We start from the raw sequence: 27,118 nt of genomic DNA on the forward strand, positions 1-27,118 counted from the left end.
AGTTGCTATTAGATTGTATCCTTCTTTACGATATCGTGTCTTTTGAAATTTAAACGTACCAGTCAGATCAACACTGTCGACAAAACGAAGGAACAATGGTACAGCATAAGAAGGAAGGAGAGAAGACAGCTTTCCAGCCAATTGAAGCACATCAACTTCTTTATCGGAGCTCAAAATAACTGCCATTCCAGCTCTACCTTCACAGTTAGGTATTTCAACGCCAAACACAATGACATCAGTTAGTTTAAGGATTGAACCAATGATGTTCTCCACTTCAGTAGTCGATACATTCTCTCCTTTCCATCGAAACGTGTCACCAGCTCTGTCATTAAAATAAAGATATCCTTCATCATCCATTATCAACATGTCACCAGTATTGAAGTAAGAGTCACCATCTTTAAATACATTACGCAATATCTTTTTATTGGTAGCTTCAAGACTAGTGTAGCCATCAAATCTACGGAATATATCCTTTTGCTTGATGAGATTAATTAGTAGTCCTGGTTCACCAACTGATACTAAAGTACAATGTCCTTTACTATTCCGTATTGGTTCTCCTGTTGTTGGATCTGCTTTTATCAAATACACTGGAAACATAAAGCCCAATAGATTTGGTTTGAATCCAATAGCTCCCAATTTTCCATGAGTGTTGATAAATGCACTGTTACCCTCAGTTGATCCATAGAACTCTACAATTTTTGGGACTTTAAACCTCTCCTGGAACTGTAGCCACACATCACGTCTTAGTCCATTACCAATGGCAACCCTCACAGAGTGAGCTGTATCAGTAGCAGGGTCAGGAGGTACTGCAAGAGCATAACGACAAGACTCTCCAATGTACAACACAGCCTATGCAAATAATGGTAACAATAATGGGTTAGAAATGAATTATTGGTAACAATAATTGATTAGAAATGACTCAGTTTTTATTATCAGTTGTGGGCAACAAGCATACTCCCAGTTGGTTTACACAGGAAAGAATTTGACCTTTTTAGTAGCACCACTGATGATAGTCAGCCTAACTTCTTGATTTTACAATGACAGTTTTTCTTTTTAATTCTGAATACTTGAGTAATCTACACTGTAATACCTCAAAGCATAGTCTTCGTTAAAACTCATAAGTCCTGTGTGGTGCAAATGCAAGAGTTGAAATACATGTATCCTACACTTGCATACATTTACAATACTTCCAGTCCCAACACTTAAAGTGCAAAATGCAACTGAACCACAAACATAATCAATGGTCTCACTCTTATTTATAGTATCAGCACTAGTCAAAGAGAATCACCACTTACTGTGCACTTGTGCTTTATACAGTCTTTCCAAAACTGACGAGCAGAGAACTTGCGAGTTAATACAACAGTTTTCCCATTAACAATCATTTGTCCCAGACCAATAGTACCACCGGCAGTGTGATAAAGTGGCAGGTTAACATACACTACATCATCAGGACGAAGATCAGACATGAAATCCAATAGTATAGCAGTGCCAAAATATCTACAAAATAATTGCATTAAAAGAACTTAGAAAGTAAGACTGCTATATTACCGTATAGCGCTTTAATTTGGTGGGGTTTTATTTTGGCGATTGGCGGTTTGCAAGCAGAATCACCAATATTAAAACCGCCAATCATGCTCAGTATTGTACGTGTACACAAAACTCGCCAAATTGAAAACCACCAATTAGAATTTTACAGCAAAATCGCCAAAATAAAGCGCTATACGGTATTTACATGTTCATGTATGTATGCTAGAATAGTTTTGAAAAGCTGACTGATTTAAGAATTCACAATAATTTTATGATCATTACCTAGTGTGCCTGATAGGTACAGCTTTAGGGAGACCAGTAGTACCAGATGTGTAAATATAACAGCACCAATCTAAGATTAAGAAAACGTTATTAATGTTTGCCCATCCATTATCTCATTTATATCTTATCACAAAGTCTAGACTACATGTACAGTGTATGTACAAATGTTATTACAAGATACTTTATCTGTCAATCTTTCTCTCTCCCTTTCCCTCCCCTCACTTCCTTCAATTTCTTCCTCTCTCACTCTAACTCTCTTTCCAAGTTACCGTCTGATTTAGCCTCAACAAGTGGAGGAGGGGCAGTATCTGGGAAGTCCTTCATTTCTGATTCAAGATGGCGTCCTATGCTACTAGTCTTCTCTCCTCTAATACAGAAAGTATTGTTCTTCATGTTCTCACTCATTCTTTGATACAGCCATGACACTGATGACTCCAGTGACTCCTCATATATGAATCCTTTGATATCAGTAACCTCAATACAGTGGAGCAGTGACTGTTCTGTCAAATTGTAGTTAATCAGTGGAACCTCTACGCCTATCTTAGACAATCCAAGGAATATGCAAGTGTATTCTGGACAATTTATCATATAGATTGCTACCTTGTCACCACGACTGAAACCCATTGAGCAAAACATGTTCCCAATCTTGTTAGAGTATCGATCAACATCTTCAAAGGTCCAAGTTTGATCCTCAAAGATTATTGCTGCCTTCTTAGGATGACGTGATACAGAACTGCAGAATAAACTATATATAGTCTCTCTCTTGGCACGATGAGACTTAACGATGGAGAGTAGCTTTATCAGTTTAAAAATAAACCTAAGAAACAATGCGTATCAAACTATACAATACATAATTTATTATCAACCTAAATTCCCTTGTATTGCTATTTTACTATGACGGTTCCCCACAAAACATGCTAAGTGAGCTAAACAGCATGCTTCATGAGCTGAAAAGTGCTACATGTACAATAGTACATGGCTTTTGGAGCAGCTTTAAAAATCCAAGTTTGATTGGAATGAGCTTAAAATTTCTATGCAACATACATGTACATGTAAGTATAAAGCATGTGTATCAGAAAAAATAATTTCATCTACTCAGATGTCCTAGTCTGCATGACCCCACTTTTTCATTGCACCAAGACCTACCATGTAACAAAGGGGAGGAGCCAGACTACAACTTTTGTCCCAATAATGTATGGACAGTGAGGTTACCTTAAGGAGACAATTATTAGCGTGTATTTATTTTAGTGATTTTCATGACTTTTACATTTGGTTAGTATTTAATTTAGCGGTTTGATTATTTTACTATTAAGAAATTAAAACTAGCATGGAATTATTTATCAATTTTTAAAATATCACTAAAATTTGCTAAATTAAATACCATATTTCCTCAAATAAAAGCCCGGGTGTCTATTACTTAAAATGACACATGAACCTCAAAGAAATTTAAAAAGTATAATAAAACTTGAGCCCAGGATTCAAACCAGGGACTCATGCAAACGATTTCAGGAAGATTAAGGAAGTGTGTCTGCAAGATATATATGCTATGTTAATGCTAGATTTGCATATTTATAGTTCCATTTTATTGCTAACCTAGCTTTTATTTGAGGATATACGTACGGTACCCACAAACAATTGTCTCCTTAAGGTACATGTAGTCTAATCAGGGCTGGATAGGAGCCTAACAATCCCAATTAGTAGTCACTAGTAGTCAGGTGTGTGGTTAGACTGGTGGGTGATGTACTAGTTATGAGGTAGTCTCACGCTACAAGACCACAACCTCTGTGCCTGGCATAGACGGCGTGGCCTGGTGCTGCTAGACTAGCCACAATGTGACTCTCACAAAATAAAATTATTGAGATCAAGAAACATTCAAAATGCAAAATTTGTTCTGTCTGACTAAATAAGTAAAAGATTAAAAATTTTGATGATACCCTTATTATATAATTCTTCTATGCATAATACCATTACATGCATTAATACCTGAAATCCCTTGGCAGTGTTTTAAGAGTCAGCAGTGTTGGTTTCAGTCCTCCTAGTCCAAGGAACCCAATTAAAGAGGCTAGTCCTGCCTCCCATAGCGACCTCTTCAAACCAAAATACAATCCAAGCCCAACTAAACAAGAGAGAAAAATCGCATATTTTCCTTCCATGATTGAACTATTTGGCCACACCCTTAGCACATTAATTAACAAAAATAAGTTCTGATATTATACTAGTACATGTAGCCATAATCAGCCATTCTTACCTGCACCAGCATTTACAGTACAGATGATTTATGAATATATGCCAACAGAAAATCTGTAACAGATCTAGATGAGGGGCTGGGCCAGACTAGATGAAGACCAAGCTGTGCTTTTATAACTTTATTATTTTTTTATTGTAAGTAAAGCTTGACATAAAAATTGGTCTGAAGGAGTACATTCAACTTTTGGAAGCATCCATAATAAGTATATGTACAGTACACAAATAAATTAGAAGTCTCTAGTTTTAAGTCATGTCACTATTACAATCTAAAGTAAACTTGAGCCATTGTTTTAAGTTGTGTCCTTTTAGCAATTTTGTTTATTGTCATTGTTATGATTATTGATTATGTGATTAATGCAGGATCACAATTACAGACAGTGGCTTAATGAGCATTCAATGGCAATGGATAAAGTCTTTCACTATGTTCCAGAAAAATTACTTAGAGGAATGAAATAATCTGACTAAATGGCACAATGTAGCTATTGTTACTCATAAATATAATTGTTGTACTAAAAACGGTTTAAGTATTACAGTAAAGCGCTTAGGCCTATTTGCAAATCTACTATTTTATATAAAATTCTATCTTGCATACATTAGTAAAATCTAGATAGTACTTTCTAATACCCAAGTTCCCCCTTGGTGAACTGAAAATTTCATATCTTACACTTGAAATAAATAATGCGATTATAAATCAACAAAAATTGTTTAAATTATTCACTCATCAAATAATTGGTTAAAAGTTTTACAATATAATGTTATTGATATAATTTCTGGTCTACATAATCAATGATTAAAGCCATTAAATTTATTCATGACTTGAAGATTTTTAAAAGTTACAGCTGTAGCCTAAATTTCAAAATGATTTTAATCCTCAGTAATAATTGAATATTAACTTACAACATCTTCCGACTGAACAAGAGCAGCAGAAACTAGAGTTATTGCTTCTTCTTCACCAAACTCAAATAAAAATTCATAATAATTCCTAAAAAAAGATCATTGAATTCACAACAAAAATAGCAACCAGTAAATAATTCTAGCCTAAGTGGTGAACCACAAAAATAATCAATTGGGTCTACTTTTCTGAATATGAGCATTCAATTTTCTTTTCTTTCATAGTCTCATTTACTCCCCACTTTACCAGTACAATCACTGATTGCTCTATTGCGTGACTTGCTCCTCTTTCAAACACAAACCTAAATAATGCCAAAAATTAATTAATGCTACATCAATCACTGTTTGAAATTAATTCATTAAAAATTATTACACAGTCCAAGCTGATTCGAAAATATCAGAATGATAATTATTACCCACACAATTTATCTAGCACAAGAGGATATTATAGACAATCACACAATGAGCTTCCATTTGTGCATCATGAACATACTTAGCAGTGGTAATGACCAATGGAGTTCTAAAGTGCCACACTATCTCTTTATCTGACTTGCTAGCTTCCAGAGCAACAGGACTGACATAAGATAGTGGTCCTATATGCATAAATAATAAATTTCTCTCTCGATGTCACCTCTTAAATCAACCCTCTCTCTTTCCTACCCATTAATCCATTATTGCAATATTTGGTAGGGACTGTGTGTGTTTCCTCTAAACTGCAAGAGAGTAGCCTAATGGCAACTTGAGACTGAGACACTGATGCTGATGACAGCCTGATATACCTACATTGTACAAGCAATAAAAAGTATAATAGCATAACATTGCACCATACCTGATGGCCTGCTTGGGAAATCTAAGTTCTTGCTTTCCATAGCAAGGAAATTCAGAATAATCCATTAGTTGCAACCAATCATTCTTTGAGCCACTACTAGATATTTCAACAACATATGAGACTGGATCATGTGTATCCTCTTCAGGATGATACACAAACGATAAGAAATTAATGAGATACAGATCATCCAGAACCACAGTGAAGACTAGTCGAGAGGACGAGGAAGAGGAGAAAGGTTCAGACAAAGAGTCATTGCCAAACAGAGGGGCACATTTTAAGTGTTTACGATCACCAAACACTATAACTTTATTAAGTGGACTTTCCGGTGTCCCCACATAAGTTAACAAGCTATTTCCACTCGCATACATTGGGCCTTGAGGTAAACGACCAGTTTGATGCCAATGATTACCACCTCTCAGTCCTGGCTGTGTTCCAAACATTGCATGATGTAGTCCAAATCCTTGTGGTGCTACATATCCTTGAGGTACTACAAATCCTTGCTGGACTCCAAGCCTGCCAGTAGGTGGTGCCTGGTTATGGACTGCATCGTCAGAAACTTCTTTCCATGAAATAGAATCTTTAATTTTCGCTGAATCTTTAAGGTCAAATAAATTCTTTCCAAACTCTAATATAAAAAGAGACACATTAGATTTATCACATGTATTCTGATTACTACCACTGTGATAAAAATGGTACTATTTTTTTAACTCTTGTGCATTAAAATATAATTTAAAAATAGAGCATTACTACTTTTAGTGACCCGAAGGGTCATAATGAAGGGGATTACCATGTGCAATAGATTACTGTACAAGATGATTTATTGGCGGGAGTAATATTTGGCGGATTTGCCTGTGGAAAGGAATTGGTGGGTTTTATATTGGCTATTTTGTGCCACGTGCCATTGAGCATGCTCAGATTGAAACAAAATGGCAGATTTTATATTGGCGATTTCTTCATAGAACTGCCAATCACCAATATTAATTCCTCGCCAATAAATCATCTTGTACAATATACATTTTGTACCACAAATATCAACCTACCACAACGCCCTCTTGGCCTGGACTCTCCCACTAATTTCTTCATTTGTACCCTCAGAGCAACAATCACTTGGCTCTCAGTAAACTGACCGTGAGGAGTAGCTAGGTCTAACAATTGAGCTGCTGGTATCTCAGACAGACGAACACACTTGAGTAATGGAGGGCAAGACGATACTGAGTTGTGAGTCATCCAAGTCTTAATGCAGTTGTATATTTCTAATTCATTGGCTGCAAATGAATCGCGTAATAATAAAGATATCAGAGTGTCTTGTGGTAATGAAAATATAGTCTCTTCCTTCAGTACCTCAACAGCATGACGATCAGCAAAACGTAAGCATGATTGACAGAGCTAAAAAATAAAGTATTAAACCTGTTCTCTCTCAATCAAAATACAAAAAACGATAAACTATCTACATTATAGTCTAGGATAATTTATTACACTGGTTCTAAAATTTGATACCATATATAGAAATCTATAAGCAATGGGCTAATATAACAGACTATGGGGTATGTATTTTCCAAGTAATCAATCAATATCTAGATTATTACTATTACGTTCAAAAGTTTGAGTAAAGTTTTGTATAAATAACCATGAATAGTCGATGCTACACTTATACTCCAAAAATCTCAATTCCCTCAAGTTCATCTTGTTTATACTTTACAGTGCATACACACACCCACACCAACACACACACACACAGCGACAGTACCTCATTTAAACTCAAGTGGTCTGCAGTAACAAAGATAGGAAGGACTGAGCTCACAGTAATGACTGAAGTCAGTTTCTTCGAGAGAGCATCTTTCAGTTTAACAAAGCAAAACCTGTCAGCAACCTCTAACAGCTCCAGCACACCCTAAACATGATATCAAAGAACAGGCTATTTAGCATTGTACTGTATAATGGGAGGTATGGGACCATTGTCTAGCACTTACAAGTCAATAGAGATACAGTATACATTACATGCATTCATATTCACATTACATTTGTCACATAGGTACATGTACATGTACATTTCCACTATCTAAAACTTGAAATAATTATATCGTACAGTGTGACAACTGTCGCAAAGGTATAATACAGCATATACAGCATAGTCACATTATAAAGTAACCCTGTAGACTGTAGTGTTGTGCATGCACAGTGGTCAGATATCTAAACAGTCTGGTGTATTTACTTGATTAAACACAAAGTCCATAGTACATTATAATAATTATTATGATACACATATCATAGTCTAACTTAGCTAATTACCTCTAACTGAGCAGACTTTAGTTCAACAAACCCTGTATAAGCGAAACACATCAAAAGTTGAAAGCTTGAAACTCTAACATCTTTTAATACAATCGGAACAGTGCTACTGGATGATCCCTCACTCATTTCACCAAATAACAATCTATCAAAATAATTCGACTGTGCAGCTAATATGATCCTATAAACAAAAATTAAATAATTCAAGGAATAATGTACAACACACACAAAAGCAACATATAAATTGGTGGTTATGTGCTACATACAGCCTAGTGTACAACAAACTAATTGAAAACTGATCAATTGAAAATTAAATCAAATACATGTTGTACCTGTGAGCTTTAATGGTTTGATTATTGATAAGGAATATGACATCAAAATTTTCTTTAGTCTTTAATAAATGAGCATACTGTAATCTTGAGTGCATAGAGAAATTAATATTGACTATAAATAAAAAGAAAAAATAAGTTAAAAGAAAAAGTTAAGAAATAAAAAGAATACACATAGAAAGAGGAAAGCTAAAGGACAAGAGAAAAGCAAAGAGAAGAATGGTACATGTAAATCATTTTAATTGAAGTCAATGATAAAAGAATGACGACTACAGGCTCCACAAAAAGAGCAAATAATTATTATTCAACAATACATAACACTTAACAAACCTTTAAGGTTTCCATCATTATATAAACTGTCCTTCTCAATGTCAGTTGTGCAATCAAGTCCTGCAGTATCATCAGTATCACTATAAACTAATACCCTGTCACTCATATCTAAACCTAATGATAAACTATGAGTGAACAGAAACAGAATCATACATTTTAAATTACCTGGCCTCCATGTATCCAGTAATGCTCTGATCATGGCTTGAAAACACTTACACTCAAATAGGATTTTAGCACCATCCCAATGCTCTTCACATATAGCCTATGACGAATAAGAGGGAGCAAAGGAATGGGAAAGAGCAATCACAAAATTTTACGCAATATCAATAATACAAAGGGTAAACAGTTTTAAAATATAAAAGAAAATAAAATAGATCATAAATAGAAAAATAAACAACAATTATAAATATAAAATGCAACAAAAGTCAAACAAACACCTACAATAAATAATAAAGCTCAATAAATTAAAGAAATTGTAAGATTTGTTCCCATACTAAAAACTATCAATACCTGATTAAGACAAGAGAGCTGGCTGCTCACTCTATCAGCAAATGGACTAGAGTGCTTTGACAAAATAGAAGGAATGTTAACCTCTGAAACAATTAATCCCCAATGACTTCTTTTCTCTGTTAAAACTAAAAAATAGATAATGTATATTACTAATGCGTCCTGACTCCTTTAGTTAGTTACAATAACTAACTAATTAATTTTAGCTGTCTTCAATTTCTTTTATTTTATTTTCCAATCATGGTTTCCCACAAAGTATGCTAAGTGACCTACATGGCATTTGGAGCATCTTCAGAAAGTTATAAAAAGCCAATTTTGATTGGAATCAACTCAACAAGCTACACAACATAAAAACGTGTACATATCCTAGAAAAACTTTATAAAATAGAGAATTTTCTCTTAGCCAGTTTTGACAAAATTTGACCAGAGGTATAAGTCTTTTTTTGGTTGGCCTGATTTTTTAACAACTTTAAAAATTCATAAAAAATCCAATTTTGATCAGAATTAGCTCAAATTTTCTAAAAAACATAAAACATGCATATGTACCAGAAAAACATTTTTAAATCGAGAATTCTTTTATTGTGATTTTTGAGCGACTTGACAATCCACTTGACAAAAAAACTGTATCAAGATGCACTATTTCTGTTTCCAATAATTATCCAAACAAAGTTTTAAGCTTAACGTCATATAGCTTTGATTCATGAACATTAATTTTAATTTTTTTAAAGAGCGCTGACTCTTAACTACAGATAATAATAATTAGGCATAAACCAATATAGACTTCCCAGTCAACAACCATGATTGAAAATAAGTGGGAATGGCAAAAATGTATGCGTACTGGCTAAAGCTAACAATTCAAATTAATAATGCTATTTTCAACATTATAAAATAACTGCAACAAAAATACTGATACATAATGTAGCTATATTATTTCACGTGTTGTAAATTTGGTTTGGTACATAGTTAATGAACCAATATTAAGACACGTCATAATTGAGGTGCAACATTCAAATTACAATTTTGATAGATTGTGTGATCTCATACCACAGCATGTACACAAAAAAGGGACTTCTTTTTCGGATAAAAGAGATACATTTAGTTATGTGTAAGAGTTAAGACACTGTTTACATGGAAGTATTCATTCATTGGATTTGGCTAGAGTAATAGCAACAAATGTAAGCACCACTTAGTTTAGCAAATATGCTCATGGCATATTCTAACATACATGTGCATTGTTCAAATGACTGATTACAGTAGTCTAGTCACACACCTTCAAGAGACTATGCACATGAGAATTTTGGCAACTAATTGCTTGGCAATGCTTGCATGCTGTGTCAAATATCAGGAGCTACAACTGATGTAAATAATCAAACCAGCACTGCCCAACTATTTAATTTGAATCCTAAGTCCCAACACTTGTTAATTTGGTCTGCCTCCAAGTCCCATACCCATGCACCCAACACAAAATGTCAATGTACCCATGGACTTAACACCAATTGACTCTACTGCCCTTAAGTTCACACCGAGGCGGTTCACACCTACCATCTGTAAGGAAAGCATCATCATTGACTCTGTTCCGATACACTAACTCGATTAGTTCATTAAGGAAACCATTACTTAGTAACATCAACTTCTCCAATTCCTCACTGGATGGTGAAGACGAGGGACACAAAGATAAACCTTTGTAAACCTCGCCATAGACCCTTGTAGCCATTTTTCTTATAGTCCAGTCCACGGAGTAGGAGGGACAGGATACTACAAACATGTGGACCCACGAGGTGTCTGGCTTGTAATAGTATAGTATACGTAGTCTCTATTATCTATGGTTTAACGGAGCAAATTGAATTAAATGTATACCGGATACTACAAACATGTGGACCCACGAGGACAACCACCATACCTCAATCTATCACCAATCACCATCCTGTTGCAGGTAATATAGTGCTCCCTATTTTACCACCAACTGTTTAAGTGCTCCTCCCTGTCCTGCTATAACATTACAACAAATACCCTATCTGTAGACTAAACGCTTCTTATATTGTGGAATTTTGCAATTTTGTAAATTTTTTAATGCATGTGGATTTAATTTTGCTGGTGTAGGCATGAACTGTTGATACACCCATTACCTATAATACTCTGCAGAATTAAATTATGCATTTTAAAAATGATGAACAGCAGACAGCAAAATTTAATTCCAGCAAATATTTTCAAGCTATACAGCATTTCTCATAACCACCACATTATGATGAACTATCTGAAATAATTCATCATAGTTACACTGCTTGAGTGCGAAGTTGCACCAAGTTTTTTTAGAGTGAAGGTTAGTTAACTGATAGTTATAAATCTTACTAATTGATCACGTGATGCTATTGGTACAAAATGCCGGTAATCTACGGAGCTCGAGTTTATCATCCCTCATTTGCAAAAGCTGCAAATGAAAATGATGAGGCTTATTTTGCTTCTTTTGCTTGTCGGGTACTCTATGCAACAGTGTACTAATGGATCAGTCCGTTTAGTAAGTGTACAGCTCTCCTGTGCAGTCTTTGTGAATATATAAATACTTTTAGTCATCCCAGCAATACGGTGCTGTAGATGTTTGTCTCAATGGTGCTTGGGGTAGTATTTGTAGTGATTACTGGGATAACAACGATGCCAGTGTCATATGCAGGCAGCTAGGATATTCTCCTTACGGTAATTATTCCGCGCCTTGCATTTACTAATTCTAGTTATTATATAGGTGCATTGGGTCCTGCTGTTACACAAACATCATCCTCTACCCCATCTCATAATATCATTGACCTTAACTGTACTGGCCAAGAGAGCAGTATACTGGACTGTCCCTTTAATGGACTGATTGGCCAATATTCTTGCTCTAATACAAGAGATGCTAATGCGTATTGTCAAGGTATAACATGCTATATAATACAATGGACAAATTGCTTTATTTGGTTATTATTAGATTCAAACTTAGTTACATATAGTAACTGTACTGATGGACAAATGAGATTAGTGAATGGTTCTAACGAGTATCAAGGGAGAGTTGAAGTGTGTGTGAATGGCGCTTGGGGTACAGTTTGTTCTACTAGCTGGTCCAGCACTGATGCTAAAGTTGTTTGTAGATACATGGGAGCACTAACAATTGGTTAGCCATTAATTATGGTATATAGACCCTATAGGGCACTAATTTCTGCAAGTAACTATTGCATTATAGTATCCACCCAAAGTCATGATTTGGACAGCAAGACACAGTGTAGTTACATGGGAAAACAAGGAACATGAGGCCTTTGTGGCTTCCAGAGCTTGCCTGAGTGGCAATAAATGCCAGTAAGAGTGAAGAATAAAGCCCAGAATGTCTCCTGAGAAAAAGCTTCACTGCACTTGAAGCCACTTGTTCACAAAGGCTGCTTTTGGCCTCCTATCCATTGGTTTTGCCTTGTTTTGCCGTCCAGCAGGAGAATTTTTAAATTTTTTCATTAAAGAATGCAAAAAGGATACGGAAGATTACGAATAGTGTCTCATATATGGTATCTATAATTGCTTCTAGAAGTTAGTGCCCTATAGGGTCTATATAGCTTAAAAATTTAGTGAACTAAAATTTTGGTAAATTTGGTGAATTGAGGTCCATTTAACAAAAATTTTGTGTTCAATTTAGTAGGGCTCAATAGTGGCATTTTGCATGCATTGGTTAAAGAGTCAATTTGCCAATTTTATAGCACTTCAGATTTTTTAGCTGAGTATTATTAATGCTATTGCTTATTGATGTAGGTTACCAATATAGTCGTGTTACCACTTATGGTTTTAACTATGGTCATGGGCCAATACTTTTGGGATATCTTTATTGTTCAGGACAGGAACAATCTTTGATTGACTGTAATCAAAATTATTATGGAACAAACTCTGCTTCAACTTGTAAGCAACATAGCTATGATGCTGCTGTCATATGTGAACGTAAGTTAAGTACTAGTATATATCTCTCTATAAAATAAATTAACAGCTTATTGTACTAATGGTACTGTAAGATTAAGAGGTGGAAGCTATACTCATGGAAGAGTTGAGTTATGTGTGAATGAAATATGGACTACAATTTGTAGTGACCACTGGAATTATAAAGATTCGTCTGTTGTATGTAATCAGCTTGGATACTCTTTTTATGGTATGGCTAATAAGTTTAAACTTTGTATTGAATTACACTATTATTATAGGTGCAGTACCTGCCTCTGGTTATTATTCTGAGTATGTCTGGGCCGTTGGAATAATTAATCCTAACTGTACTGGTAATGAGACCAGTATACTGAATTGTTCACATAATCAAACTGGGTCTTGCTCACCATCTCATGATGCCTCAGTTATTTGTCAAAGTAAGAGCATCAATATATCATGTAGCGGGATTTAGTTGCAATGAGATATTTTTTTGTGGTGGCAGCTAATGATTTGCAATAAATTGGTGAATTTTAATTTAATGTTTTTCTGAAACTTAATTGTCTTCCTTGCCAGTATATCCTGCAGTATGATGTAAAAGAATTATTTAAATTAGGTTTGATCTTGCTTACAAAAAATTGATTTTGTAAAATCACAATAAACAGCTGTTATGTTTATTTTGTACATCATTTGTAAATTTGTTTTTGCCTTTTTAGTTTGCATAATCATAAAAAAATAATTATGACTGTGTAGGACCATTGATATTTTTATTTTAATATTATTATTACTTTATAATTAGATGTAACAGTTGAACCAGTTAGCTGTGTAACTGGTGATATTCGTTTGGTTGGTGGATCAACTGGAAATGAAGGAAGGCTTGAAGTGTGTATTAATGAGATGTGGGGTACTGTATGCAGTCGGAGTTGGGGCTCTAGTGATACAAGAGTTGCTTGCAAGCAACTGGGACACCAGGAATTAGGTAATTGCCCTTTCACACTGAGTCTATGTAAATTTTATTGTAATACAGTAGAAATATAATTATTTTATTGATGCTTGGAGTACTCATGTTATGTACTGTGTATTACACATGTTTATGATTGTATTATTACATTATTACATTATCTGAAAATGTTGTCATGTCATGTCATATTATGTCATGATGCACCTTTGGACTCACTAATCACTATAGAGTCAAATGTGCATTGAAGGAACAAATATGCCTGCCTTACTTGTAGAAAGGTATTTAATATGTTTGTTGTATTATTAATTGCTTCAGTGTTAGTACTTTATTAGTAGCATGTAATCTAGTATGGGACAATTATGTCCACCATTATTCATTTTTGGACATTTGTGCATTAGTCCTCTTTTAAAGTCTTTTCAGTCTTGTTTGTGTATAAGTATAGTCTTGCAGCACTGTGTGTGTGAGTGTATACTGTGTTATCCTATTACTGTTCCTATACACACTAGCAATTGATACTACTACTCCAATAGTTAGTCATTTCTTAGAAGCAGACTCCATGAATGATGAATGAATACTGTTATTACAGGTGGAGTGCAGTATGGCAGTAGTCAATATGGTCAAGGTACTGGTCCTGTTTTTCTTGGATACATGTATTGTGCTGGATCGGAAGATTCATTAATTGAATGTCGAAGGAGCGTGTTTACTGTTGTTAATTCACAGTGTTCTAGTCATTATTATGATATTGGGTTAAAGTGTGAACGTAAGTTTTTCTTTAATAAACATAATCTATCACAATACTTGTAGCTATCTGTGAGCATAGTGCTGTAAGGTTACAGGGAGGAACTTTGTCTACTGGTCGTGTGGAAGTGTGTGTTAATGGTACCTGGGGAACAGTTTGCAGTGATTTCTGGGACAATAATGATGCTAGCGTCATATGCAATCAGTTAGGATATTCACCTTATGGTAGGTTTGTCATTTCTACCAAATAATAATACTCTGCCCCTTAGCCACACTCATAATGATTAGGTTATTTTTACTTTAAGAAAGTTAGACAAATCACCCATACAAACTCACCTCATGATTAAGGGCTTCACCAAATAATACATTTTTAGTAAAAGTTTATTTTAAACCTGATAGTAGGTGTGGTAGGAATGTGCTTGTCAGCACCTTTACTATGGCTTATAGTAAACAATGCTAGCGTGTCATTTACTATCTATGGCTTATATTGAAGGGTTGAAACAATCTTGATCTATTTGATAAATTTAATTCCTATTGTAATCAACGTTGTGGCATAACAGTAAACAAAGTAATAACTCATATACTGCAAAAATATAAAAATCTCTACTGTTCATAATTATAGCACAAGTTAGCTTTTTCACTTACTACAGGAGCTATAGCTGTCTCAGGATATTATTCCACTTCAGTATGGCCACATCATATCATTGATTTAAACTGTACTGGAACTGAGGCTGAAATTTTGAACTGTTCATATAATGGAGGACATCACACTTGCCTTACCAATAATGATGCATCGGTTGTGTGCCAAAGTAAGCATCCTATTTTGATTTAGTGCACTATATTGTTATAATATTATAGGTGTTGATATCCAAAAAGACGATTGTGTTGATGGCGATATAAGACTGGCAGGTGGCCAAACAGAATATGAAGGACGAGTTGAAATATGTATCAATAAAGTATGGGGGACTATCTGCGGTTATGGTAGAAGGGGGTGGTGGTGGAGCTATTATAATAGATGGAGTACACCAGATAGTAATGTAGTGTGTACACAATTGGGCCACATGGAACTAGGTATGAATATCAATTAACAGAGCTAGTATAGAGTTAATGAGTGTCTAACAGTTATGAGCCACAACTGCCATATTGTTCTAATATTTTGTTGTTCAAAAATTTGCTAAATAATTTTTATGTCAGCACATGGTGCTATATGACGTATTACCATGTATGATTAATAATAATTAGTTTGTCATAATGAAAATGCCAAAATTTATGCACAGCAAAAATTTAGGGCTATATCGTATGCTGTGTTGTGTATAATAAATTGTTTTTCTACTCTTTGTGTGTGTCTGTATGTTATACATTTGTATACCTTGAACTTAGTACTTGTACCTAGCAGTTGTTGTTTTAATGCATATAACAAGAAGCTAATTTTTCAAGCATGTTATACATTTAAGCATACCGGTAGTTCTTTGTAGTTTCATTGATGATGATACAAGCATATATTTATGTTTATCCTTGCCACACGTAGACGTATAGGCAAGAAATACGAGCCACACCTTTCATCAATCATCAAAAATAAATCTATTGGTTGTGTGGCAAGGGTATACACTTAAGTGCTTTTCATTATTAATCATTTTAAAAATGTATTGGATTATTGCACGAAATAGCCCACTGCATGGTATGCACATTACCTGTAGTTGCAGTACACATCATTATAGTTCTCCATAACCATTTCATCATGCCCTTAAACAAATTTAACTTGATTATGTGACTAGACCGTAGTAGTAGTAGGAATGTGTTTGCCACAACATGCTTATCTCTATAACTTAATAAATTTGAAATAATTTCATTGTTTCATCAATGACAAAGCTATCCCATGTACTTAAAATATGGTAAGTTACCAAGAGTATGATTGTACTCAATGCTTAGGCTATATAGGCCCCTGGACACTACTGCTTTTTAAAGAAAATACTTCTTACAAGTTTAAAATTTTTTGTCCTTTTTTCAATTACTTTCAGGTTCAACAGCATATTATAGAGCTAGTCAGTTTGGTCAGGGTTCTGGTCCCATTTTTTTGTCAGAAGTTGATTGCCAAGGAAATGAACAAAACCTCCTCTCTTGTCCATACAGACCAATTCACTCAACATCTTGTACTCATAATTATGATGCTGGAGTCAAATGTGAAGGTACATGTATTGCATATTTTAGTTAGATTTTATGTTGTGCATAATTCTTATAGCACATTAGCTAAAGCCACACAAAATTTATGCATGTGTAAGGACAGTTTGTATCTATTAACTTTTCTTTAAAATATTGGCATAAATTTTATTATTCATTATTGGAAAAAAGTAGCAAAATTTTGCCATGTGTCAAATGTGCTGAGCAACAATTTGTAAATTTTTAAATTTTGGGTCAGTGCTATATTGACATAGATCTAATTTTCCTTTTACCTTGACATTGCCTGTGTGGACTACAGACATTCATTTTACACTATACTTGTTTTATAATAGCTCCATGTGTCAATGGTACGGTTCGTTTGTACAGTGAATCAGGTAGTTACTTCAGAAGATATGGACGAGTTCAAGTGTGCATCAACAATGCTTGGGGAACAGTTTGTGACCACTTTTGGGATGAACAGGATGCTAGTGTTGTCTGTAAAATGTTAGGGTATTCATCCTATGGTGAGTTTTATTAAAACAAAAATTTCATTATCTGAATGATCATAAGTTTATTAAAATTAATTTTCACCTCTTGTGATTTAATGATCAACTTTATTTAGTGTGAACAAGAGTACATGAAACTTTTCATGTACTCTTGGTATGAACTATGGTGTCAGAGTTTATTACCATATAGCTGGTTTTATTGTCGGATGGAAATACATGCTATAAAATTTATGCAGACTAATAATTGACGCATACACAGCATCACATGCACCTTCAATTAGAGTGTGCTAAATTAATATGGTTTTAATTTGTGTGCATACATTGGGAGAGTGCAAACAGCAAATGAAACCAGCTGTATGGTATTTATTATTTATTTTTATGCTTACTTTTATTATTATTGTATAGGAGCCTCAGCCCTCACAGATACTTTCACTGAAGGTGTTTGGTATGTACACATTAATGATCTCAACTGTACTGGGAATGAATCATCTATTTGGGATTGTCCAATGAATAGTCTTAGTAGTTATTCTTGTGGCAGTTATGATGATGCTGCTGTTGTGTGTCAATGTGAGACAGATTATTCAAGTATAATTTTGTTTACTTTTCTTTCCTTTCAGTGCCAAATGTAATCAATTCAGATTGCACAACTAATGAATTGAGATTAACTGGTGGAGAGAATAAATATGAAGGAAGGGTAGAGTATTGTGTTAATGGAGTATGGCAATCATTCTGTGACTATTATTGGGATGACAGCGATGCATACACTGTATGCAAGCAGTTAGGATATCAAGGTGTAGTAATTCTTAATTATTTGCTGCTCTTTTACATTATTTCTTGCATTATAGGAGGTAGACGTGTGCTTAATTCACATTTCGGAATTGGGGTGACACCACTCAGTATTTATTATTTGTCATGTCAGTACAACTCAGCAAACCTCTCACAATGTACCTGGAATATGCTCCCATCCTATTCTTACTGTAATAATTATCAAGAAGCTGGTGTTATTTGTGAAGGTAACATATAACAAGAATAAAACTTATTCTATTCACTATTCATAAAAATTAGCTCTATGTACTGATGGATCCATTGACTTGTTTGGCACTTCACTTGTTAATGTTGGTAATGTGCGTGTTTGCATTAATGGCTCATGGAATAAAGTGTGTGGTTCTGGTAGTACATTACTAGACAATGAACTTGCTAGTATTGCCTGCTTTAGTGCTGGCTTCTCTAAATATGGTAATTGTCACTAAAATTATGTACATACAGCATTAACATATTAATTTAGTTTTAGGTTTTGGTAGGATGTTACAAAATACCTTTAATGATTGATCATGCTGATATTTTAATTACTGATTTTTTAGGTGCTACTAGTTTTCGAGGACAATGGTCTGACAGAAAGTATCCATTTAAGTTTTACAATATGAAATGTTATGGCAATGAGAGTAACCTTCATGAATGTGACTATGATACTCAGGGAACATGCTCCATATATTATGCACTTGGAGTGTCTTGTCAACAAGGTTATTGCTAGCTTTGTGTGCTATTTAGTGAATAATGTTATTTTTTTTAATTAAAAGGCTTTATTACGTCCCCAGTAAATTGTACTGATAATGACATTAAACTTTTCAGTGAAAACAGTGACAATCGTGGAATAGTATTGATTTGTAAGAATGGAGCTTGGACAAGAGTTTGTACAAACAACTATTATTATTATTATTGGCCTAGTAGCAACACTGATGTTGTATGTCGTCAGCTTGGTTACACAGTATATGGTACTTATTATAGAATTTTATACATAGTCTCATTATTAATCACTAGGAAACACATATAGACAAGTATTTTATCAACAAGCCTACCCTACAGCTTTCATTAGGTTTAGTTGTAGAGGTAGTGAGACCAGTCTTAGTTCTTGTCGTTCCTATTTGTATTTTTCAACTCCACAATATTGTCATCGGACCATTGAAATTACATGTGCTGGTTAGTAATAATGCAAGTACATGTACTACAATAATTTTTTAATGTGAATATTATTATATTCAATCAAATTTTTAAATGTCATTGAATTTATTATTATTACTTTACTAAAAATTTATAGAGCCTTGTACTACTGGTGATACTCAACTGATTGGAAGTCATTATTATGGACGTGTTGAAGTATGTCTTGGAGGAGTGTGGGGCACTATTTGTAGAGACAGTTTTTGGGACAATACTGATGCAAGTGTGGTATGCAAGCAGCTTGGATTCTCTCCTTATGGTAAATTTAAAACAGTCATTACTGTATGCTAATATTGGCTTTTTATGCAAGTGTAAATATTACTTTTACATTTAATGAAACTATAGTTTATGATTGTAATATAAACAAAATGAGTTCATTATGTAAATAAATAATTATAGTCATGCATTGCTTCAGCACTGATCCTAAAGTATAAAAATATTCCCTTTCTAAAGGTGCCATTGCTGTGCCTATTAATTGGTATTCCATCTCAACTAAATTTAATTTTGCTGGTGGAGTAAGCTGCTCTGGCAACGAGACACATATTCTTGAATGTCCTTTCAACAGTTCATTATCCTGTCCTTCTAGTAATGATGCTAATGTCATTTGTCCTGGTAAGAATTGTGTTATGCTGTGATTGCTGTTTCACTTTAACTTTCAGTTCATAGCTCTACCTATTCAAATTGTACTGATGGTGATATTAAATTGCTTAATGGCTCAACTGAGTATGAAGGAAGAGTAGAAATTTGCATTAACAAAGCTTGGGGGACTATTACATACTTTTATGGAACTTCTAATGAAGCTCAGACTGTTTGCAATCAGTTAGGATATACTGCACCAGGTACTAAGAAAGTAATGATGTAACTTTAATACTGAAACAATTTGGTTTGATAAAGAATGTCATTATTTCTGTTATAATTATAGGTGCTAGGAGATTAAATAATGCATACTTTGGTGAGGGATCAAGTCCTGTTTTACTGACATATGTCTACTGTTCAACTCCAAAAAATTCATTGATGAATTGCTCTATTCGACACACCACCTGGAGGGCAAATTACCGAGATCGTAATAGTGTCATTTCAGTCAGATGTCAAAGTATGCTATGAACGGTGTGATTAAGTTCACTAATAATTATAAAATGTTCTTTTAGCTTATTGCCAACATGGTAGCATCAGATTAACTGGATTGGATCCTTTGCAAGGACGTGTTGAAGTGTGTGTTAATGGTACATGGGGCAGTGTATGCAATGATTATTGGCATAATAATGATGCCAGAGTCGTCTGCAGGCAACTAGGATTTCCTTCAGAAGGTATGAAAATAATAATGCTATCAAATGTATGCTCAACTCAATAATGATAGAGAAATAATTTTAGTATTTTAATAGTAACTTTATTACTTTAATCATAACATTACATACACTAAATGAAAGTTTTATGTACATGCAGGGATAATAATTGTAACTATTCTTTTGCATAAAATAATTTATTATTCTGATTTTTGCTGTTTTTAGGAGCCATTGCACGTGTCATTAATTATTATGGTACCAGTCCCTCATTCCATATTATTGATCTTAATTGTAATGGAACTGAAGCAACAGTACTGAACTGTTCTTATAACAATATTGAGCAACACTCCTGTCAGTGGTATGAAGATGCTTATGTACAATGTCAAGGTATAAAACTATTAATACATTGAATTTATTATTATTGCTGCACTAGTACCTAATACAACTGATAATTGTACCAATGGAGTCATTAGATTAGTCAAAGGAGAGGCAAAGAATGAAGGCCTAGTTGAGATATGTGCTGATGGCTCCTGGGGATATGTCTGTCCTAATTATCGTTGGGGACAAAATGAAGCTATGGTCACTTGTAGACAATTAGGATACACTGCAACTGGTCAGTATCACTTTAAAATTTTATCGTAATTTCTTGTGTAACTTTAGCTATGCATTTGAGTTGTACAAAATTATGATTACTAGGGCTAGCTTAAAATGTAACTGTGCTTGCATAAATTAAGAACAGTATTAGTAATACATGTAGATTATACTGTATAGCCGCTTAATTTCAAGGGTACAATTTTCACTGTTTTCGCAAATTTTCCGTATCTGCAAAACTAAAAATTATCTGTATCTCCATATAAACACGTGTACTTTAAAATAAGAACCACGAAAGTTAATTCGCGAAAAAAGACTTGTGGCCTGATTCGCAAAAGTTTATTGCCTCGAAACTTTGTGGCTATATGGTAGGCTTCTTGAAAGTTTGTTGTGACACTTAAAGCTTTTGATAATTGAATTTTTAAAGGTGCAAGAACTTCATCTTCATTTGGAAAAGGTGCTGGCCCAGTTCATTTCTCTAGTTTTTATTGTTCAGGAAATGAGAATAATCTATTGGATTGTAGTCATTATACAGCATCCTGCTCTTACTCTTATCATGCTGGTGTCATCTGTCAAGGTATCAATTGTAATTTGATGATTATTATTATGTATTGATCCATAGCTCCTTGTAATGAGGGAGACATTCGTTTGCAAGGTGATAGGAGATATAATTCATTTGGACGTGTTGAAGTATGTAATGGAGATACATGGGGAACAATTTGTGATGACTACTGGGATAATAGTGATGCCAGTGTAATATGTAAGCAATTAGGATTCTCACCTTATGGTAAGCTGATGAGTACTAACTACTAACATAAAACTTCTGAATAATATCCTTTGTAATATTCTTGCTACAGCTTTGCCACAGGATTTTAACATAGTGCTCATGCATATTCTTGTCAGTTGATTGCTCTAAAATTTGACAAAATGCTTAAAATTGCTATGAGAGAATTTTCCATTTTTATAATTTTTAATATGCATAAACATGTTCATGTGCTGTATAGAATTTTCCTATAAAAATTAAATTTTTACAAATTCTTAAAATTGCTTCAATATTATGCTAACAACCTCTGAATAACCTTGTACAGGATCTGTACAGGTACAGAGTCTTGGGCCAATTTTGCCAAAAAGAAAGACTTTTTCATTTTTATAAATTTGTCTGATACATATACATGTTTTATGTTGCATAGCAAATTTGCCAATTCATGACAAATTAAATTCTTTACAAGTTTTTAAAGTTGCTTGAAAACTTGGCTAAAGTGCCTATACTGCTAAAAATGGCTAGGAGAAAATTTTTCATCTCATAATTTTGTTTGATGCATATGCATGTTCTTATTTGTGTAGCAATTTTGAGTTAATTCTGATTGAAATTAAATTTTTACGAATTTTTAAAGTTGCTCCAAAGCTATATACATGTCTATTGTAGTTTCTGTCAACTGATGAAGCATGCTTTTAGCTGTATTGCAGTGTTACAGTGTGTATGTTGACATTTTTTACTTTGTTCATGAACAAAAAAAAATTAGTGTGAACAAGGCCTTAGCATGCCTTATAGGAAATCCTGCTTCTACTTATTTATTAGTTTTAAAAATAATAATTTTATTTGATCAACCTTAATCTTCGTAATGAGTTTCTAATTAAATTTTAGGTGCTATAGCCAAAACTTCATTTTACTCTGAATATCGTCTTCCTCATATTATATTCAATATGAGCTGCAATGGAGATGAAGAGTCTATTTTCAATTGTTCATACAGCAATGAGGTTCCAACTGGCTCTAACTGTCACCCAACTGAAGATGCTTCAGTCATTTGTCAAGGTTAATTACTGATCATTTTTGTGATTGTCTTAATGACATTTCTTGCTGTATTAACTACAAAAATAATTATATTATTTTAGATATTAAAGTTACTCATTCTAATTGCATTGATTATGATGTCAAATTGGTTGGAGGTGAAACTGGTAATGAAGGAAAAGTCTTAATGTGTCTTAATGGAGTATGGGGAACACTGTGTGACAATGGGTTCAATACCAATGATGCTGGAGTAGTTTGTAATAATGCAGGATATTCTAAAAGTAAAAAGTTATGGTAGATTATTTAAGCTTCTATTATACTTGTAGGAGGATCAAGATATTCTGCTAACTTTCCTAATTCATCTAATGAAATATTACTAGTTGCTGATATGTATTGCTCTTCAACTGATGAAAGGATTGAAGATTGTTCAGTTACTCACTACACACCACCTTCAACCTGTGATGTGCTTGATATTGTAGCTGTCAGGTGTCACAGTGAGTTAAAATTCTGTAATTGAAGTATTTTGATTTATTCACTGAATTGTTTCACTTTCATTACTTTTATGTATGTGCATTTTGTCTTAATGTAATCCTGCAGTTTTCTAGTACAGTATTTTGTATTTTGGCCTATGTATGCTAAGCAGCAATCCTTAATCACAACATTTTTCTAGATTGTACAGATGGTGATATTAGGATCATTCCATATGGAAGTATTACTACTTCAGTTGGTCGTGTTGAAGTATGCTCTGATAGCTCTTGGGGTACCATATGTAATGATTTTTTTGATCATGCTGATGCACAAGTTTTCTGTAGACAACTTGGATACAGTGCAATAGGTATGTGAAAATAAATCCATTCAATATTCATAATTAATGGTCATAGAGTATCCCCACTACATTGTTGCCTGAAGTCTTTTCAAAAAATGAGCTTTGCTTTATGCATACAAACTACATGTATTTCAGTTAGACTGTAAACCCAATGATCCAATGATTCTATTTCTGGGATGGAGATCAGTAAACAGTCATTAAGCACTATCCACCACTCATCATTACATATGCATACTACTTTTAGGCTTACATTAATTCCTTACCACCTAAGTTATCAGAATAGAAGGAACCAGACCTACAGTATGAATGAGAGACTTAGAACTCTTCAAAATAGATAGCCAATTTTTTTCAATTTAAACTGTCAAAATTTTGGCCAAGAAAACAAACACAAATTAGCACTCAGCAAAAATTCCCTGTTATAATTGGCAGTTGATTATTAATTTTGACAAGAAGGAATGATTATACACATGTAAAAATACTTATAAGTAATTTTCCACTCATTTAAATGTTTAGCTTTTTTTATGCGCGAATTATGTGTGTGTATATACGGTCAGGTTGCTTGATCATTTATATTATATCATTGTTCCTTATGCTTATCTTCAATATCTATAGGATCTGTTTCAGTTGGACCGTTAAATGATAACCTTCATTATTACCACATTATTGATATCAATTGTACTGGTACTGAATCAAATATACAAGACTGTCCTAGTAATAATCTCACCACTTGCCCTACAAACCGTGATGCTGGAGTGTCTTGCAACAGTGAGTTACTAAAATAAACTCAGTCAACTGTGTCTTAAAAGGCTTGCAATGTACATAACTGTGAAATAATTATAATTACTATTGCTATAATCACTGATAATTTTGCAATTTCTTCATGATCAAATTCAACACATGTTTAAAACAGAAGGTGCATACATGTACTTTGTGTAAGGAAATGATTGCATATTTCAGGTGACTTTTTAAATTCACGTGCATAAAGTAATATTAGATATTGGAGTATACTAGCTTTAATTTCAATTACATGGTTTTTAAATGAAAAAATTTAGTGAGTTCCTGGTCAAGAATATGCCCTATTAGCTTCAAGATCTAATTTTAATTTATGGTTACAGCATTTCTAAAATTTTATGCCCAATATTAGTTTTTGTAATGGTAATTATCAACCTAGTTATCACTATAGCTAGTCTATCTTATGTTTATAAATATTTGTGTAGGCATATCACTAATCAACTATACTAACTGCACTGATGGTGAATTAAGATTAGCTGGTGGTACTGAACTGAGTGGACGTGTAGAGATATGTTACAATAGAATATGGTATGGAATCTGTTCTGATAACTATAATAGATACAGCACACCAAATACCATTTGCAAAGGATTGGGCTACTCATCTCAAGGTAAATTGACTTAATTATTAGGTAGTTACCTTAAAACTTCAAGTAGTTAATAAAATTGATTTTACTCACTAGAAATTAGGAATCTGTGTGAAATATTATTGCAGCTATTTTTGTTCATGATAATGTTTTTTGTTCATTTCAGTCATTCATTGTTGTTATACATGTAGATGCAGTTGGAAGTATAGTTGAGACTTACCCACCACTACCTCTCCTTCCTTTTGAGTTTAATTGTTATGGTAACAGGGAGACACTATGGGATTGCTATAAATCTACCATTCAGTGTTCTAATGGACCTTATAGATATGCTGCTGTTACTTGTCAAAGTAAACTTTTCAGTAAAAGTAAATACTAGCTCTTACTTTACACTAGCTAAATGTAATGACTGGGAGGTACGTTTATATGGTTCATCTTTTGAAAATATTGGAGCTGTTGAAGTTTGTATTGATGGAGAATGGAGCTCAGTCTGTTATGACGACTTTGACTTCTCTGATGCAGCTGCAGTGTGTACTCAATTAGGATACATACCTTATGGTTAGAGATACGTGTATAGTGCATAACAATGTTAATACTTATGTTATGTAGGAGCTATTATTCTACCAAGATATTCTTATTATAGATACACTCGCATTTATTATATTAGTGACTTGAATTGTACTGGTGATGAAAGGACTGTACAAAACTGTTCCTATACTGCACCTAAAAAGGGAAATTGTGTAAATACTCCTCTCATATGTCAAAGTTAGTCTGCAGTCCATCTGCTTATGCTTTTCAGGGCCTATAAAATGATTATTCTTTATAGGAAATAATGAGAGTGTTGATGCTACATGCACTGACGGAAGTGTTCGCTTGGTTGGTGGAATCAATGAGCTTGAAGGAAATGTTGAAATATGTCTTAATAAATTTTGGGGATCAGTATGTCATAGTGGCTGGAATACTATTGATGCTAATATTGCTTGTAAGCAGCTAGGACATCAACCATCAGGTAAGAAAATAAGTACTAACATCACAGCTCATCATCTTAGTTTCTAATTGTACATTTACTTCGAGTGTGATTGCATGATTTATATGTGTATCAAAATAGTATCTTGCGCAATAATTAAAATAATAGTCACTATTTTTAACGCAAAGCTCTATATTTTTAAAAATTTAACTAGCATTTAGCTATGTTTATCATTTAAATTTTTGTAAAGGTGAAGCCACCCATCCTTTGACTTTTGTATCATGCAGTCATCATGACAAAGTCAAAATAAAACTAAAGTTGCTTTTGTAGCTTAAGATCAAGGACATGCTGTCTGTGTAAAAATAATGACCAGATTTTATATTTGCAATACCATGTACCAGCTAATAGGCCTGAGGATTTTATTCCCAGAATAAAAAAAGAATAATAGGTGGTCTAAAGAATAAAGAATAATTCTGGAATAATAGGGCAAAATTTGTAAAACTGTGCAGTAGGTGTGGCTGAATGCTTAATAAATCTTGTCTAACACCTTCAAAGATACCCATGAGTGTGCTTTACAAGACTCAATCGAGGCTTCCTTATGATGTTACAGTATAATGAGCATTAAATGAGACAAATTTTGTATAGTTATTTTGTTTATTTTTATAATACTTGGGAATAATAATAGGAATAATAGGCAAATTTATTGGGAATAAGGGAATAGAATAATGGGGACATTTTTGGGAATAATATCCTCAGCCCTACCAGCTAATCATGTGCTATACATGT

General features: G+C 33.8%; 3 protein-coding genes across 4 annotated transcripts in view; 1 reads left to right on the forward strand and 2 right to left on the reverse strand.

Annotated features, from left to right (window-relative positions):
* The window catches only part of LOC100631920 (long-chain fatty acid transport protein 4-like), a 12,688-nt gene extending 8,698 nt beyond the window's left edge, over positions 1–3,990 (reverse strand). The window contains exons 1-5 of one of the 2 annotated variants that reach the window (XM_020000938.1): positions 3,793–3,990; positions 2,079–2,626; positions 1,810–1,879; positions 1,296–1,497; positions 37–849 (exon numbers count right to left, since the gene is read on the reverse strand). In XM_020000938.1, the coding sequence (XP_019856497.1) occupies positions 37–849; positions 1,296–1,497; positions 1,810–1,879; positions 2,079–2,626; positions 3,793–3,962 (1,803 nt within the window). In that variant the 5' untranslated portion in view covers positions 3,963–3,990. Of the gene's footprint in view, positions 1–20; positions 850–1,295; positions 1,498–1,809; positions 1,880–2,078; positions 2,627–3,792 lie in introns of both variants that reach the window. The other variant, XM_011407933.2, reaches the window with a different exon arrangement.
* Positions 3,991–4,712: 722 nt separating this feature from the next.
* Positions 4,713–10,981, reverse strand: LOC100632046 (uncharacterized). The gene is made up of 14 exons (XM_003389164.2): positions 10,771–10,981; positions 9,232–9,356; positions 8,887–8,983; positions 8,722–8,835; positions 8,395–8,506; positions 8,066–8,243; positions 7,524–7,667; positions 6,817–7,162; positions 5,777–6,401; positions 5,608–5,726; positions 5,441–5,540; positions 5,133–5,249; positions 4,954–5,038; positions 4,713–4,902 (listed from the first exon to the last, which is right to left on the reverse strand). The coding sequence occupies exons 1-14, from the start codon at positions 10,940–10,942 to the stop codon at positions 4,840–4,842; spliced, it is 2,397 nt and encodes a 798-aa protein (XP_003389212.2). The 5' UTR covers positions 10,943–10,981; the 3' UTR covers positions 4,713–4,839.
* Positions 10,982–11,641: 660 nt separating this feature from the next.
* Positions 11,642–26,421, forward strand: LOC105314029 (deleted in malignant brain tumors 1 protein-like). Its single transcript, XM_020000934.1, has 40 exons — positions 11,642–11,743; positions 11,796–11,919; positions 11,966–12,133; positions 12,188–12,370; positions 12,994–13,176; positions 13,223–13,381; positions 13,431–13,586; positions 13,946–14,125; positions 14,694–14,867; positions 14,912–15,070; positions 15,496–15,654; positions 15,704–15,916; positions 16,864–17,031; positions 17,356–17,526; positions 17,914–18,075; positions 18,126–18,299; positions 18,354–18,521; positions 18,574–18,744; positions 18,870–19,028; positions 19,086–19,280; positions 19,327–19,485; positions 19,604–19,762; positions 19,957–20,115; positions 20,163–20,342; positions 20,426–20,596; positions 20,652–20,810; positions 21,012–21,173; positions 21,220–21,399; positions 21,805–21,954; positions 22,000–22,164; positions 23,023–23,190; positions 23,271–23,447; positions 23,493–23,660; positions 23,837–24,001; positions 24,605–24,757; positions 25,210–25,392; positions 25,560–25,715; positions 25,762–25,923; positions 25,975–26,130; positions 26,192–26,421. Exons 1-40 carry the CDS (start codon positions 11,663–11,665, stop codon positions 26,419–26,421), a joined length of 6,669 nt encoding a protein of 2,222 aa, XP_019856493.1. The 5' UTR covers positions 11,642–11,662.
* The last annotated feature ends 697 nt before the right edge of the window (positions 26,422–27,118 follow it).

The sequence above is a fragment of the Amphimedon queenslandica genome, unplaced genomic scaffold (assembly GCF_000090795.2).
Source record: "Amphimedon queenslandica unplaced genomic scaffold, v1.1 AMPQUscaffold_13136, whole genome shotgun sequence".
NCBI classification, from domain to species: domain Eukaryota; kingdom Metazoa; phylum Porifera; class Demospongiae; order Haplosclerida; family Niphatidae; genus Amphimedon; species Amphimedon queenslandica.